Source organism: Microtus ochrogaster, chromosome 16 (assembly GCF_000317375.1).
Source record: "Microtus ochrogaster isolate Prairie Vole_2 chromosome 16, MicOch1.0, whole genome shotgun sequence".
Taxonomy (NCBI): domain Eukaryota; kingdom Metazoa; phylum Chordata; class Mammalia; order Rodentia; family Cricetidae; genus Microtus; species Microtus ochrogaster.
In genome coordinates this window covers 16,411,246-16,427,757 of record NC_022018.1, presented here as the reverse complement: position 1 = coordinate 16,427,757, position 16,512 = coordinate 16,411,246, and the positions used below count along the sequence as shown (strand labels likewise).

The 16,512-nt window shown below is 41.5% G+C and overlaps 1 protein-coding gene across 2 annotated transcripts in view; it reads right to left on the bottom strand.

Moving 5' to 3' along the window:
• Positions 1-2,257: 2,257 nt before the first annotated feature.
• The window catches only part of Cul2 (cullin 2), a 41,532-nt gene continuing 27,277 nt past the window's right edge, over positions 2,258-16,512 (bottom strand). For both annotated transcript variants that reach the window (XM_013349006.2, XM_005354794.2), the window contains exons 11-21: positions 15,506-15,613; positions 14,268-14,327; positions 13,649-13,777; positions 13,475-13,561; positions 13,018-13,170; positions 12,694-12,771; positions 10,201-10,267; positions 8,408-8,610; positions 7,964-8,065; positions 4,952-5,068; positions 2,258-4,123 (exon numbers count right to left, since the gene is read on the bottom strand). In XM_013349006.2, the coding sequence (XP_013204460.1) occupies positions 3,992-4,123; positions 4,952-5,068; positions 7,964-8,065; positions 8,408-8,610; positions 10,201-10,267; positions 12,694-12,771; positions 13,018-13,170; positions 13,475-13,561; positions 13,649-13,777; positions 14,268-14,327; positions 15,506-15,613 (1,236 nt within the window). In that variant the 3' untranslated portion in view covers positions 2,258-3,991. The remainder of the gene's footprint in view (positions 4,124-4,951; positions 5,069-7,963; positions 8,066-8,407; positions 8,611-10,200; positions 10,268-12,693; positions 12,772-13,017; positions 13,171-13,474; positions 13,562-13,648; positions 13,778-14,267; positions 14,328-15,505; positions 15,614-16,512) is intronic.

Below are 16,512 nucleotides of genomic sequence, written 5' to 3'. Positions count from 1 at the left end.
ATGACAGTGGAGATTATAATGTCATAGGTCCAGGGGAAAATGTCTTATCCCTGAATAGCCATTTATTGCCCATGTCTGTGTGACTTAGCATCATGTGACTCCTCTCATGTATGTGGTGAAGCAGTGTTTTAGATGAAGTGTAACCAACCCATTTCCCCTGTTACATACAGAGTACAGAATTCAGTCACTCTGCTCTGTTGGTCATGAGTTCTAGTGGGTCACCACAGGTTTTTGCTGTTACTTGTATAGAACATGCCCCCCCCGCATTTTCCATCCTCCTTTCAGAAATCCTTCTTGTGGTATCTGGGGCTTGCCATCATTACTTACCTACATTAGAGATTTATAACTGTTACCAGACTAAGAGCTCCAAATGAGCAGAGACCATGACTGGTGGCCACTGACTCAGTATGGTGGACTGGCACTAAGCAATGTCTGTCAGGTGATTAAAGGAAGAAATGACCTGAGACTGGGTGGAGAGACAAGTGAGAACCCAGGCACTGTGTATGCAAACCAGCATTCCTCCCAACAATCAGTGTAGCCGGGCTCTGATCTAATCTAATCTAATCTTATCAAGGCTCACACATTGCTTTGGTCTCTGATTCTCCACAACCTAAGTTCACAAGCTTTCAGCACCAGCCATTCAAGTTCATTTTTTTATACTGATGTTGCTCAACAAGTAATTTTCCTTGGAACAAAAAATTAAGAGGCAAATAATTACCTTTGCTATCAAATACTTCAAAATTTTAAGAAGATAGTTTAAGGATATATAGATTAGTTTTACATTAATCTATATAGGTTTTTTAATATATATTAACTCACAGGTAACTTTTAATGAACCACGGATGTACATTAACATCTTAAGTAAAAAGGTCACACATGTTAAAGATCAAAGTTAAAAGTCAGATATTTTAAGCCGGGCGGTGGTGGCGCACGCCTTTAATCCCAGCACTTGGGAGGCAGAGGCAGGCGGATCTCTGTGAGTTCGAGACCAGCCTGGTCTACAGAGCTAGTTCTAGGACAGGCTCCAAAACCACAGAGTGTAGTAATATGAGTGGCGGGGCTGCATCCCCAGCACCCCGGCCGCCTGGCTAGCTTATGCCCCGAAATAATTACACGGAAACTGTCTTCTTTTAAACACTGCCTGGCCCATTAGTTTTAGCCTTTTAACCCATTTCTATTAATTTATGTAGCACCACGAGGTGTGCTTACCAGGAAGATTCTAGCCTATGTCCATGCTGGGTCGGAGTTCATCGCGTCTGCCTCAGAGAGCAGAGCTATCCCCGCGTCCGCCCAGGAGAGGGAAACATGGCATCTCTGCTCCAGAGAACAGAGCTGTCGAGTCTGAGCTCACTTCCTCTTCCTCCCAGCATTCTGTTCTGTTTACTCCTCCTACCTATGTTTTAACCTATGAGGGCCAAGCAGTTTCTTTATTGCTTAACCTATGAAATCAACAGATTGATATATGACACTCCCACATCAACAGAGAAACCCTGTCTCGAAAAACCAAAAAAAAAAAAAAGTCAGATATTTTTCCATATGTATGATGGAGATTTTTTCTCTCTCTCAAGACAGAAATTACATAGTTGTGGCTGGCCTGGAACTATGTAGTTCAGGCTGGCCTTAAACTCAGATCTGTCTGCCTCTGCCTCCTGAGGGCAGGGACTGTGGGCTTCCACCACCACATCCAGATGAACTTATTGTATGGACAAGTCTCAGAGACAGCAAGTAGGTCTATGGTGTTAAATGAGATTTGATTCAGGTTCCGCTTAGACTCAGACTCAGAAGTCTGTTTAGTTTCCAGTTCTAGGCAAGGAAGAATCAAGAGGTAATCTGAAAGTTAAACAAGATAATATGTTTATTATCTTGCTAGTTTGTATCCAAAGGTTAAAATACCATAAGAAATGTTACAGCATCATAGCATGTATCAATTATAAAATAAAAAGGGTTAAACAAAACGCTGGTGATTTACCAAAGCAAATCATTATATTGGCCTAAGCCACAGAATAATTCTACACATCTTACTTCAAAAGGAAAGAATACTGTTAAGCTATTTGTAAACTGTTGTTAAAAGACCCAACATTACTATTAAAGGTGTAGAAGTCTTTGCATTGCAATGATACATGTGTGTGCGAGTGTGGGTGTCTGTGTGTGAGAGAAAGAGGAAGTCCAAAGACAGCTGGGGGTGGGGGGGGGGCTCTCCCTACAAACAACTTGTCTTGAGAATCCAACTTACCTGTTGAGTTACTTAAAGAGAACTTACTTTTTAAAAATGTTGAGAATTTGCTTGTTACCCTATTTTTTAAACATAAAAGCCCTCTTTTACCTTCCTCTTACCTTCTTGTAGCTGATGTGGCGGTGACCGCGACAGGTAACCTCTGACCCACTAAGGCCAAGCTGGAGCTCTTGCCTGGGGCTCTTCAAGGGAGAAAGGGTGCTGGATGGACTGAGCACATTTCACCTCCTCAGTGGGGCCTCAGCAGAACTTAACCTGACCTTTCTCATCCCTTCTGCTTGTCAGGAAATAAAGAGAAATGAGAAGAGACCTTGAATCCATCACAGTATTCTGGCTACTTTTCAACAGAGCGTTTCTTGACAGTAGCAGGTTCTGGCTTAATTTAATATTTATAAATTTGGACAACTTAACAAGTTATGAAAAAAGGACCTTGTTTCTTGACCAAGGACGTACAACAGCACACGCTTTGTCATTGTCCTCAGAAGGGAGAAAGGCAAGATAATAAAGACAGCAGACGTCATCAGAACCCAACAGACTCTTTGAACTCCTTAAAACAAGGTGTAATCAAATCATTAAATAAATTTAAATATGAGCCACATGAGAATGTAAATTAAGTAGTTTATTTATTCAGCATATTATCATTGTGGGTTTAAGGCCTTATCTGTTAAGAGATATAAATTGAATATAAACAAAGTATTTGTATTGTATATGCTTTAAATACTCTGGCTTTAAAAAAAAGCAATAATATAGGGATGGCAGACGGATAATATGGAGACCAGAGTATTTTAATGCCCCTGTTATCTGCAGTAAACAAACTAACGGGAGATTCCATGTCCCTAGACAAGGCAGTGGTGTAATGTGCCAGAGCGTTGAGGGACACTGCTATCAACTTAGGATGGGGAGTCACCTGCACTGGGGAAGGGGTGCTGGTGGTGGGCAGGGAGAGGGAAAGGAATTCATTGGAGTCCGTCTCCTACAACAACAGTCATTATGTCAGCGTTAATGCGTCAAGAAGAGAGTCGAGGGGGAGCAGGTCCTGCTCTGCCAGGCTCAAGTCACCACAGTAGCCACCACTCTGTTTCTTGTACAGCACATCACGAAAACCACTGACAGAATTACATCTTCAGTCGGCAAAAATTGCTTATGCCATTTAGCTCAAATTCACAGAAGAGAATTTTACACCAGATGCAATTTTATGTACTCAAGTCTTAATTGAAGGTTAAACAGGAGCCCAAGTGCACTTCATCACCAAGATGAAATGCTGTTGGCTGCTTGGATGTCTTATTTTCTGTCCAACATGATATTCCATCCACATAGAAGAAGGCATTCTGTTTCTTTATTTTTTTATTTGACAAGCAGCAACATCATGTTTGTCATTTTAATGTAGATACAATTATTAGGTTATCTGTCATATTACAATATTTAAGTTTTTATTTTATGTCCTTTAAGATACATTAAAAAAAAACACATCAACTGCAAACGTGAAGGGGAGAAAGCATGGTACCCAACCGAACCCCACATTTCAGCAACGCTTCACTCCTTCTTCTAGTAAAGTTAAGAAATGTCATCCTGACATGAGCTTGAAATATCGCTAGGCATTTTCTCTGACGCTCATGACGTGGCACTGGTGATGTTGTAAACAGCAGAAAAACAGGGGCTGCCAAATAACCGAAGTATGGAGGCACAGGCCTGCTTTTTCCCACAGGAGCACACCAAACGGTGATGGCAATGACCTCACACCTGCACCAGAAGAGAGTGTCACGCGACGTAGCTATATTCGTCTGCAGATGCTGGGCTGCGCTCAATGTACTGCTTGTCTATCAAGACTTCTATGCACTTCTTGATCATGCTGATACTGGGATTGAACCTGGCTCTCGACTGGCTTATCACCTGTGAGAGAGAAGGGAGTCAGGCTCTAGTTAGTAAGCATACGCACCCATTTCCAACCCACTAGCTGTAAGGAGATTGACATGGAACACTTAGAGAGTGAAGGGAGATCAGTTTTTACATGATGATAGAGGAATCTCTGTGAGTTCGAGACCAGCCTGGTCTACAGAGCTAGTTCCAGGACAGGCTCCAAAGCCACAGCGAAACCCTGTCTTGAAAAACCAAAAAAAAAAAGATACAGCAAAATAGTAAATTACCAACATTGTCACCTCCCTACATTATTCCATAAGCCTCCAAGTCTAATGCTAACTCTACTTTTCTACACACACACACACACACACACTTTTTGTTTTGAGACAAGGTTTATGTCACAGCCCTAGCTTTCCTGGAACTAGCTCTTGTAGATCAGGCTGGCCTCAAACTCAGAGATCCACCTACCTGCCTCTGCCTTCCCGAGTGCTGGGATTAAGGGCATGTGCCACTACTGCCCGGCTGATGTATAGTCTTGATACCAAAATTTTCTTTCAGTGGCAAGTTGAGATCTCTGCACTGCAGAATAGCCTTAAGGTGTTTTGTCCCACACAAGTATTAGTGTGTAAAGGGAGTGGAGGAACACACGAACACTTAAAGTGTTCCCTTTCTCCAGGTGGAAAGGCGACTTAGCAAACTGGCAAGTTTAGGATCTCTAAGTTCAAAACAGAGCAACGAAATTGAACTCTTTAAAATAAGAACTCTTTAAAACCAACATTTCTTTATGCCGTTTGGTCAATATTAGCTGTCTCATATTTTAACAGGGCATACTACAAAATCCCGAGGACTTTTTCCCTTTACCTCCTGGATGAGGGCGTTGTGCCGAAGCACTTTGCGTGCTTTCATGATGCGGACGATAGCAGCTTGGAGATACATTTTCCGGTCCTCATCTACAGCACTTCTCGTCTGTTCCAGTTCCTGTTTTTATGGACAACAGCGGTGACCCACAGATAAGACACTGAATGTTGTTTTTAAGTTTCCATTAGCAAATTTTTTAAATCCCAGTTACTAATTAGCATCAGGAGCTAGAGAGACGGCTGCTTTCACACACAGACAACCCAGGCTTGGCTTCCAGTATTCACAGTGGACCAAGTCCTTCTCTTCTGGACTCTTCTTGTCTCAGGCATGAATAAGGTACACATACATACACTTAGACATATAAAATAAAAAAAGTCTTAAAAAAAAAACAAATGATACCCTCAGAGAGCTGGGGAATCAGGAAAAGTGGGTTATACATGATGTGTAAGATAAAGCTAGCATATTTTTGAAATTTACATACTATTCTAAACTATACTAAAATATAAATAAGAAAAAAAAAACACAAAAGAAAATTAAGACTGTTGTCTTATCAGTTAGCCTGTGTGCCAAGATGTTTCAGATGAAGCTGTAGCATGCACGGTGCTTAGCACAGACTGGATAGGATAGGGCTGGAGTGGGGAGCGGGGCTCCTTTGGCTCATGAAGAGAATGCAGGGAAGACAGGCCAGAAAGGGGTGATCAACAGTGAAATACAAGGACTTGAGGCAGAGAGGCAGATAATGCCGGAAGATTGGGGATTACACAGCAGTCTTTTAAGGACAAATCCCTAGACTGTTGTTCACTCTACTAGAAATGAGACCTTGGTTACATTAGGGTTCAAAACTCGTGGCAATTAATGTGTGTGTCTCTACTTCCCATCCCAGAATCCGAAGGGCAGTCAGCAAAGTCTGAATGAAGCCTGGTGATCAATACTGAATTCACCCAAAAGCCAGCCACACTGCTTCATCCAAGAGTCTCAACCATACTCCTGCTGGCTCAATACCAGACAAACCATATAGGGCAAGCCGTGCAGCCCCACATAAGAATCCTGCCATTCCTTCTTTTGGTTTCTTTTAGGGACTCACATGCTAGGCAGGCACTCTACGTTTGAGCTACACACACAAACCCAAACTATGTTTTAAGATAAAATACTGGGCCGGGTGGTGGTGGCGCATGCCTTTAATCCCAGCACTAGGGAGGCAGAGGCAGAAGGATCTCTGTGAGTTTGAGAAAACCACAGAGAAACCCTGTCTCGATAAAAACCAAAAAAAAAAAAAAAAAAAAGATAAAATACTGGGGAACTCATTGTCAGAACATTCACACAGCATGTCCTAATGGCTATATTCATACATACATACATACATCCTTTCATTCATTCATTAATATACTCTCTCCCTTACGCACCCACAATCCCCAACTCATGAAGTTAATGTTTGCTAAGAAAAAAGCATTTTGCTCAATAGTGTAGACACTGTGATGGAGGAAGGTCATTGGCTAAGTAATAAAGAAACTGCTTGGCCTCATAGGTGGGAGGAATAAACAGAACAGAATGCTGGGAGGAAGAGGAAGTGAGCTCAGAGACACCATGCTCCCCTCTCCCGGGCAGACGCAAACAATGAAGCAAGCCGTCAGGTCAGACAGGTTGAATCTTTCCCAGTAAGACCGGTGCTACACAGTTTATTAGAGATGGGTTCATCGGGATATCAGAATTAGCCAGTAAGGGCTAGAGCTAATGGGCCAAGCAGTGTTTAAATGAATAGTTTGTGTGTTGTTATTTCTGGTGTAAAGCTAGCCGTGCGGGAGCCAGGCGGGACGAAAAGCAGGCCCGCAGCTCCCTACTACAGAGTGGCGCCCAGACGTGATGGACTAAATCCACTTAAAAACCTGAGAAGGCTTAAAAATAAGGGAGAGAGAGTTTAACGCAGATTTTTGCTGTTTGTTGGTGGTGTGCTGTAAAGAGATTTCCTGATTCAGCAACAGCAGCAGAAAAAACGCTGTGTCATTTTAAAGCGCAGCTTCTTGGGGCTGTGCTACCAGCGTGAACTCTGGCTTTAAAGCATTTCAATGGCTTTAATGGGACTGGATGTTTGTGTTCCCACTTGGGATCGGAAGGAGAGTGCTCTGAGACCGTGCTGAAGGCTCAGTGCTTCCCGCCTGCAACTGGGCAGATGGCCGAATTAGGCTTAGGCAAGCGGGAGAGCATGGCGGATTCCTGCCGCCATACAGAGACGTGTTTTTAGACTGCGCAGTGCTCTGCGTGTCAGATTTGGATGTAACTTGGATAAAAAGAATTTCTGTGCTGCACACTCAGTATCAGAATTAAAGTGCTGAATGCCGCTCCTACCTGGCGGCCCCAGAGCTAGCACAAAATGGTAAATCCTCCATTTTAAAATTTTCCTGACTCAGCAGCAGAAAAAAAAAAAAAAACCTGTGTTTTAAAATGCCGGCTTTCTGGGCCGTCCTGCCAGGGCAAACTCTGACTGTTTGAGGCAGAAGGGCCAGCTACATAGAGAGGACTTGAGTGTTGTCTGTTGCAGTTTTGTTTGATGGCAAGGACCTTGAAACACTGTAGACTTGTGGCACTGAATGCGGCTCTGGCTAGCCGTGCAGGAGCCGGGCGGGACGAAAAGCAGGCCCGCAGCTCCCTACTACAACACTGTTGTCCAGTTTCTTTATCTTAATTAAACTATGGAATCATTAAAAATAAAAACAAAGAGGGACTGCTTGGGAAGAGGGCAGAGTGAGAGGGGATGAGAGAAATACACTGTATACACAGATGGAAATTTAACAAAACCTACCACTATTAATAATTGATGTAATCAATGAGTAGATAGCTGAACTGGAGCTCCCCTGAATAAGCTACCTATCTTTCAAACACTAACATACTGCAGACTTGAATATTTATCATATTATTAATTTTAAAGTACAAAGGTTTACTTGATCTAGGTATAAAATGGACTCATTCAACCACTACTTAAATATTTCTAAAAGAACTGGCATTCCAACAAGCACTTACTTGTGGTGTGTCCTTCTGCATTGACGTAGTAATTTTAAATTTTGTTCTCTTACTGCTGAAGCTCATATTTAAAGAAAATGACGATTCTGCATCAATATCCTCCTATATTTAAAACAAATTTTTTTTTCTGATTTCACGCTTGCCAGAATTTTAAACAGTTTCTATTTAGAAAGTAACTATTTCCAGGCCCAGCCATTATATGTACTAACGATGCTGCGGTAATCATACTGCAGACAAGTGAGCCAGCTCTAGAGGAAGCTATGCTTCCAAGGTTCTGAAGGTCAGTGGACCTTGCCCCCTGCCCGCCCAATAGTATTTTGTTCATCTGTGGATGATAAGGGGCTAATTTACAGAGTCACGTGGACGACACCACAAACTTAAAACCAATACCCGTAAAAGAACATTCATCAGGTAGAGCATGGAGTCGCTTGGGAAGTTAGTTACCTTCTCTGAATCATAGTTTATCATTTTTACATCAAGTAATGATTTGATTGTTTTGGTCAGCTCCTTTTCATTCATCTGAGTGCTGTCTTGGAGTTCTTTATAGCTGACAGTTTCACTGTTGTTAAAGGCAAGAAGAACTGCCATTTGGTAGGTTGTAACCATAGCCACATATGGTTTTCCCAAATAGTTCATTTTAACTTCACCTACAAATAAAACAAAAATTGACAATATACTGATTATCCAAATTGTTTTCATTTCAAAGAGGTCATAAATGATAGTTTGAATTGTTTTTCCCTAAAAAAGTAAACCAAAGCCATCTTAAAGCTCCTGGGAAGGCATCCAAGTGAGAGTACTGAGTACAGGCAGAGCTGGCAGGCAGAGGGAATGAACAGAAGGAGAAATCTGGGAGGAGAGGAAGGAGGAGCAAGAGAGATGAACAAGTGAGAATAAAAGACCACCCAGCCAGCCATGGAAAAGAAGGAATGAAATATCTATAGAATAAAGAAAGGTAAAAAGCCCAGGATAGTTTAAGAAAAGTTGGCTAGAAACAAGTCAAGCTAACGCTGGGAACTCATAAGAAAGGATAAGGCAGCTGGGCGGTGGTGGCGCATGCCTTTAATCCCAGCTCTCGAGAGGCAGAAGACAGGAGGATCTCTGTGAGTTCAAGACCAGCCTGGTCTACAAGAGCTAGTTCCAGAACAGGCTCCAAAGCCACAGAGAAACCCTGCCTTGAAAAAAAAAAAAAGGCTCCGTGTGCATTTGTATATGAACTGGGGTGGCAGCCCCCAAAGAGTGAAAAAGTAAAGCCTACAATACCATACCATCACTGCTTGTGTGTTCCCAAAGTGTGACTGCCTGAGTCCAAGCCTGGTACCCACACTACGGAAGAGAACAGACTCCCAAAGTTTACCTCTGCTGCCCCATGCCAGATGTGGCAGGCTTGGGTACACTTCACAAATGCACAAACAGATACAGACAGACCACAATGGTCTCAAATTCACTAATTTTGCCTCCCAAGTGCTGGCTGGAATGAATTAGTTGTCAGGCAACTTTTCAAAAGTTAAAAACAAAACAAAACAAAAAACTAATAAAAACCCTGATGGGGTAATGTATTCGCTGCCCAAGTGCTAGGACCTGAGTTGGAATCTCTAGCCAGACGGCCAGGGCCGGGGCATACGTCTGTGATCTCAGTGACAAGCACGGGTAAGCTTGCTGAGTAGCTCTAACTGAACTGGTGAGCTACAGGTAATGTCTCAAAAAGAAGGGGAGGAAGTCAGCCAGTGGTGACCGTGATCTCCATATGCACCCATAGGGCAAGAAGCACACCCATGCATAACTCACACAAATTAACCAAGTGAACTAATTTGAGCCTAAGGAAAGAATACGTGCCTTTGCTTTGGCTGAACATCTCCACGGAACCAAGAAGAAAGGCAATCTTAGAATACCTGCTTCTATTCTGACACTTCATGACAGCACTGTAAATAAAAGTCAATGTACAGGGCTCAGGAAACGTTGGAGAACAGCTATTCAAGAATATCTAACTCATTAGTCTGCCTTTCTTAACAAATTCTCTAATATTTATGAAATGCTACAAAAATGTACTGTCATACAACCCAAAAAATGTAAAGGGAACATTATCAGGGTTATAAACATAGTTCAATGGTGGATGGCTTCCTTAACAGTACCAAAAAAGGAGGTGGAGAAAAACTATAATTAGACTATACAAATTACTGTTCTAAATGAATACAAGCAGGTAAATATCATTGAACAAATAGCAATTAAATGTTCTTTACCTGTACAGAGATAATGTAACCACGTCAGTTTCCTTCCACTGAAATGTTGGCTATAAAATAATTCAAACTGTTGAAAAAGAGAGAGATGTTAAGCTATTTGTAGGTCCCATAACTTTTTACCCTGAAAAGATAATGCATCTTAGTTCACTTAATGATATAGCTTGTCCAGAGTACCTGCTCAAGACCATGAATAATCACTGCTGTGTGCAAGTACCAACCTATGGTGACTCTGCTGAGTCAGCAGTGACCTGCTCTGGATTCCTGCATGTAAAGCATTCTACCCATAAAGCAGAGCACCCAAATGCTATGGTGTGTGTGCACTCAGTCACAGAGACATGCAAAGCTAAGGCAGAGATTTACTTTAGCCCACCCTGGTTAAACAGCATTAAATGAGGAAGGGCAGAATAACTCAGGCAACAGGCTGCCTATGCAGGAATCAGTCTATGCAAGTATTTCTCTGCTACAAACTGAGTTACCACAACATGTCAGCATGTTATTTAACTATCCCAGCTTGTGTATATACGTGAAGGGTATGAGTTAACATGGACATGTCTTCCTCCACCGTTCACATTATTCATTATTTTGAGAAAGGGGCTTCACTGAATCTGGAGCTTGCTATCTCAGTTGCACTGGCCAGCCAGGAACTCCCAGTCCTTGTGTCTTCTCCCTACCAAGGCAATGGGCACTAGAATCTGAGCTCAGGTCCACCGCACCAAGCCCTTAGTCCTATCCCAACTCTTCATTTACAGCCTGTCCAGTTTTCTCAAACCTCAGTACCTGCAAATTTTACATCTTTGCATCAAATCAGAAATATCAATTTATCACTGTTAATATTAATCTAGACTTTACAGATTCTGTTGAAACAATACACCATCATATACATGATGTCATACCTACATTCACCAGCACATCGACCCTCATAGTTTACAGGCTAACCAATGCATGTGTGGTTAATACAAAACAGGGTCCATGACATTCAGGTCAACAATGACATGAACAAAGTTGTGGGTTCAAGGTACCTCTCTATCCATAGTCTTTTGTTGATACTGCACTTAAATTTATAATTGTATGGACACTAAGGAGATGAATTTGCAGTTAAGAACACATACTGCTCTTGCAAATGACATTTTGATTCCAAGCTTCCACAAGAAATGTCCCACAGCTGCACATAACTCCAGCCCTAGGGTCCTATCACCTCATTGACCTGTGGGAACCTGCACTCACACACATACCCAAAGGTAGATGAAACATGCTACATACACACAATTGAAGAATAAATAAAAATGTGGAAAATTCCTTCCCTATAATAAATGTGTGAATTTGAGAGAACAGTCTCATCCTTTTTTTTTTGACTAAGGGTCTCAGAGAGCCCAGGTAGCCTTTAACTTAATACACAGCTGTGAAGGACTTTGATCTTCTGATCTTCCTGCCTCTACCTCCTGCATGCTAGGATTACAGATGTGCACTGCCATACTTGGTTTTGTGATGGAGTGATAACTGTTGGGCATGGCAGCATATTCCTTTAATCCCAACACTTGGGAGGCATTAGCAGGTGAATCTAAGGTGAGTTCCAGGACAGCCAGAGCTTTTACAGAGAAACCCTGTCTCAGAAAACAAAACAATACACACACACACACACACACACACACACACACACACCTATTTGTGTGTGAGTGTAACATAGACTTTCTCTTGAATATATAGCATACGTATATATTTTTGTTTGTTTTGTTTTTTGAGACAGGGTTTCTCTAACAGCTCTGGCTGTCCTGGAATTCCTTTTTTTTTAAAATATTTATTTATTTATTATATATACAATGTTCTGTCTGTGTGTATGCCTGCAGGCCAGAAGAGGGCACCTGACCTCATTGCAGATGGTTGTGAGCCACCATGTGGTTGCTGAGAATTGAACTCAGGACCTTTGGAAGAGCAGGCAATGCTCTTAACCATTGAGCCATCTCTCCAGCCCCTGCAACTCCCTTTGTAGATCAGACTAGACATGAAATCAGAGATCCATCTGCATCTGCATCTGCATCTGCCTCTGCCTCCCAAGTGTTGGGATTAGAGATGTATACCACTACTGCCTGACTCTGTATTATTTTTTGGTATCTCATTACAGGAAAATTAAAATGTTACTAGGACTAAATGAAGCATAACACGGCCTCAAAATTCAAATGGAAAGTCAGAAGGACACTGGAGCTCTTTCTCCCTAAACTAATGTACATTTATTTATCGGGGTGATGGGAGTACTGTCCATGTTATGGGCCATGCATGAAAGAGAGGACAACCTGGGGGAACCAGTTCTCTACATCGACCATGTAGAGCCTGGTAACTGAATCCAGGTTGTCAGGCTTAGTGGCAAGTGCCAACACCCACTGAGACATTCAAGGTAGCCCTAAACCTTCATACAATACCAGAATAACCAATTCTATGAATCAGACATACAAAGTCATTACAATGCCTTTGTTTACTGCATCTTTCCTGCACACTTACCATCTGTACACTTTTTTCTAACTCTTGAGGAATCGCAAATGTGGATGAAGGAGCCTGAGTGAGAGGCCATGCACCAGCCTAGAAAGGAACAGTGAAATAAGAAGTTCAACAGTCAGAGATCTACTGGGCAGGAAAGCAGCTGAAACAGACCTTTTCCCTTTCTCATAGTGCTGACCTTCTATGGCCTTCACCATCAGGACACATTTCATTACAAGTCTATAAAGTGTGGTCCACAACTCAGCAGACCATGCATTATCAATAGGAGTCATTTGCTAACCTTTATCACACTGTCAAGTTCACAAACGTAAACAAGCACTGTCATACCTGAAGGACATATATTTGGAAACTAATCCCCAAATCTATCACTGTGTCTTGGTTTCTGATGAAATTGTTGAACTTGTTGTTGAGATCAGCACTGACGCTCATGTCTGTGTACATCCGATGCAGCTTGCTGGTAAACTCATAACCACAGGCTTGCTGAAAAACAAATTGCAAAGCATATAACGCAAACTAAGAAAAATCAGCCAGGATGAGTCAATCAGGAGACCAGAGAAGAGTTGTTTTGTTTTGAATTAATACTGAACTTAGAGATCATTCTAAATCAATGGAAACTTATGGTTCTTTGAGTCTCATACTGACACATAGCATTGAATGCAAATACATTTACATCTGACCACTTAGATATGCACACACAGGAAGGAATGGACTGCTGTGAATTATGTAGTCATTACATAAAACATAAAAGGAGCCATTTGGCTGTTGGTACAATGATTCGTGTTACCTTTAATTTATTGATCATGGCTTCTTCCGAATCCATAGACATAGACAACCCATGAATTAGACGTTTTGCAAGCATTCTTGCATAGAACTGCATGAAAATGTAAATGGTTATTTTCATTATGACTTCAGCTTCAAAATAAAGCAAAATACTAACTAAACACTCTGTTCGGCTAACCTTCTGAAAAACGTCTTTGTCATCGATGTATTTGAAAACGGTGATGAAGCTGGTGAGTTTGTCCTCCACTTCGTTCTCAGTCATCCCCTTTGCTGACTTCTTCAGCAAGTTGTCACAGTACTTAGCAAGCTCAAAAAGAAATTGGTAACAAATCTTACAAAGAGCCCTTGGGACTGACAGGGAAAGGTGGGCACTTAGAGGTGACGTAAGGACCCAGCCCTGAGAACAGGCCAGGAATAGCACAAAAAGCAAAGCAAAGTGCCTCAACAGATGTTCTAAGCTGTTATATAAAATAAGCAGCATCGGGTTAATTTTAAAAACACAAACCACTAGAAATAAAAAAAGGAAGGAAGGGAAAGAAACAAAGAGGAAAAATCTAACCAGTAATTAGTGACCATAATAAGCAGTATACGTTTCTTTCTATCATGCTATTTCTGAACTATGTTCTCTTTTGGTTGGTTAAGAAAGGGCACATGGTCTAATGCATTCTGGACCTAAATTCAAGACTATAACACAGATAGTTTCATCTTCTAAAAAAAGTACACAAAACAAATTAAATTGCCAGTCTACCAATTTTTCCTTTGACTTTGCATGAGATTACCATGCAAACTAAACTTACCAGTTCGGGTGCCTTGCAAACAGACTTGGGCTCTCTGTAATTTACAACAGATGTAAGGGCCTAAACAAGAAGACAGCCCACAGTTAGTTACCAGAAGTAGGTGAGAGCACACAGGAGGCTGAGGATCAGCTGTAATCGTGTCTATAATACCCATGGTTCAGCTATCTCTCCCTCTCTGTCTAGTGCAAGGGAGAATACATGCACCTGCACATGTAGAGAGAGGCAAGGTCTACCTTGTTCAAGAGTCATCCACTTTGCGTTGAGGCTAAACTGGCTGACGGCAAGCCCCATGATGCCCTTCTTCACCTCCCCAGCACTGGGATTACACTGCCACAGCTGTTTTTCACACAGGTGCTGAGACTGAGCTATTTCCCCAGAATTTCTTAAGGTTATGTGTTAAAAAAGGATATTGCCACCTCTGGGCCCTTCTTTTTCCCCCTCTCTCTGCTTCTTCAGGTCACCATGCAGTGAACAGTTCCATCTACTGGGAGAGGTAGCACGTAGCATGGTCAATTAGAAAGGCAAAACTTACGAAATTTTGAGTTAAAAAGAGCCAGGCAGTGGTTGCACACACCTTTAATCCCAGCACTTGGAAGGCAGAGGCAGGTGAATCTTGATGAGTTTGAGACCAGCCTGGTCTGCAAAGCGAGTTCCAGGATAGCCAGGACAGAGAAACTCTGTCTCGAAAGACCAAAAAAAGACACAAAGAATTTCCTTCTGCTTAGCTCAGTATTTTATCATGCTGACAGAATAATTTACCACACAAACCAAAATATTGTTATAGAACTACCTATGCCCTTCCTCATAAGATAGTATCTGCTACTCATCGCTGAAATGTTGGCAGTACTTTTTGATATATTATAATCTGTAAGTGAATTTCCTATGTCAAATACCAATCCAAATTCCTGGTGTCTTTCATAGAATGAATACAGCCGAACTATGGCAAAGATTATAGGAAAATACCAGCCCTACCACTGCTGGGACTATACAAAGAAAGTATCAGTTCTAACAGACATTAGGATTATGCACAACAGTGTACTAACAACAGTAAGACTGACATAGGAAACTATGGGGCTCACTAACCAGTTTAAATCTACTTAGCCTCTCAAATTCAATGTGGTTATTTAATGAGAACTTGAGTGTCTCAAAAATCTCAAACTTAGATGTATAACAAAGATGCCTAATTGAAAATTTTACATTACAGAGTAAAGAGAATTATGTACATATACCATTGTTACCTTATCTAGAGCACTCATAAAATGCTGATCACCATTCAAAACAGTGTTAATAAGTTGAACAAATTTGCCATGTACTTCCAAAACGGATTCCACAAATAGTGTTGGCATCTAAAAACATAAAATACAAAGTATAAATTCACATTTTAAGATATTCAAGAAGAGTAATGCTCAAACCCCCAAATTATATCATATGCCCCCCCATCCCCTCATACACACACTCCACCTTCCACCTCTAGCTACAAGGTCTAAAAATCCAAGACATTTATATCAAATTCAACACCAGGCTTAACGAGTCCTCTGCCACATATATGTATACACTCTTCTGTTTGAACACCAGGAGGCTTTTAAAGAAAGACTGAACAGATTCAACGCAATACCCAGCAAAATTCTTCACAGTCCTCAAAAGAACAGTATTCAACTTCATATGGAAAAGCAAAAAACCCAGCATAGCCAAAACAATCCTGTACAATAAAAGAACTTCTGGAGGCATCACAATCCCTGATTTCAAACTCTACTACACAGCTACAGTACTGAAAACAGCCTGATATTGGCATAAGAACAGACAGGAGGACCAATGGAACCAAATAGAAGGCCCAGATATCAATCCACACATCTTCAAACACCTGATCTTTGATAAAGAAGCAAAAAATATCAAGTGGAAAAAAGAAAGCATATTTAACAAATGGTGCTGGCATACCTGGATATCAACACGTAGAAAAATGAAAATGGACCCATATCTGACACCATGCATAAAACTTAAGTCCAGATGGATCAGAGACCTCAACAAAAAGCCAGCCACACTGAACCTTATAGAATGTAGGAAGTACACTTGAATGCATTGGCACAGGGAACCACTTCCTAAATAACCCCAGCAGCACAGACACTGAGAGAAACAATCAATAAATGGGACCTCCTGAAACTGAAAACCTTCTGTAAAGCAAAGGACATGGTCAACAAGACAAAACAACAACCCACAGAATGGGAAAAGATCTTCACTAACCCCACAT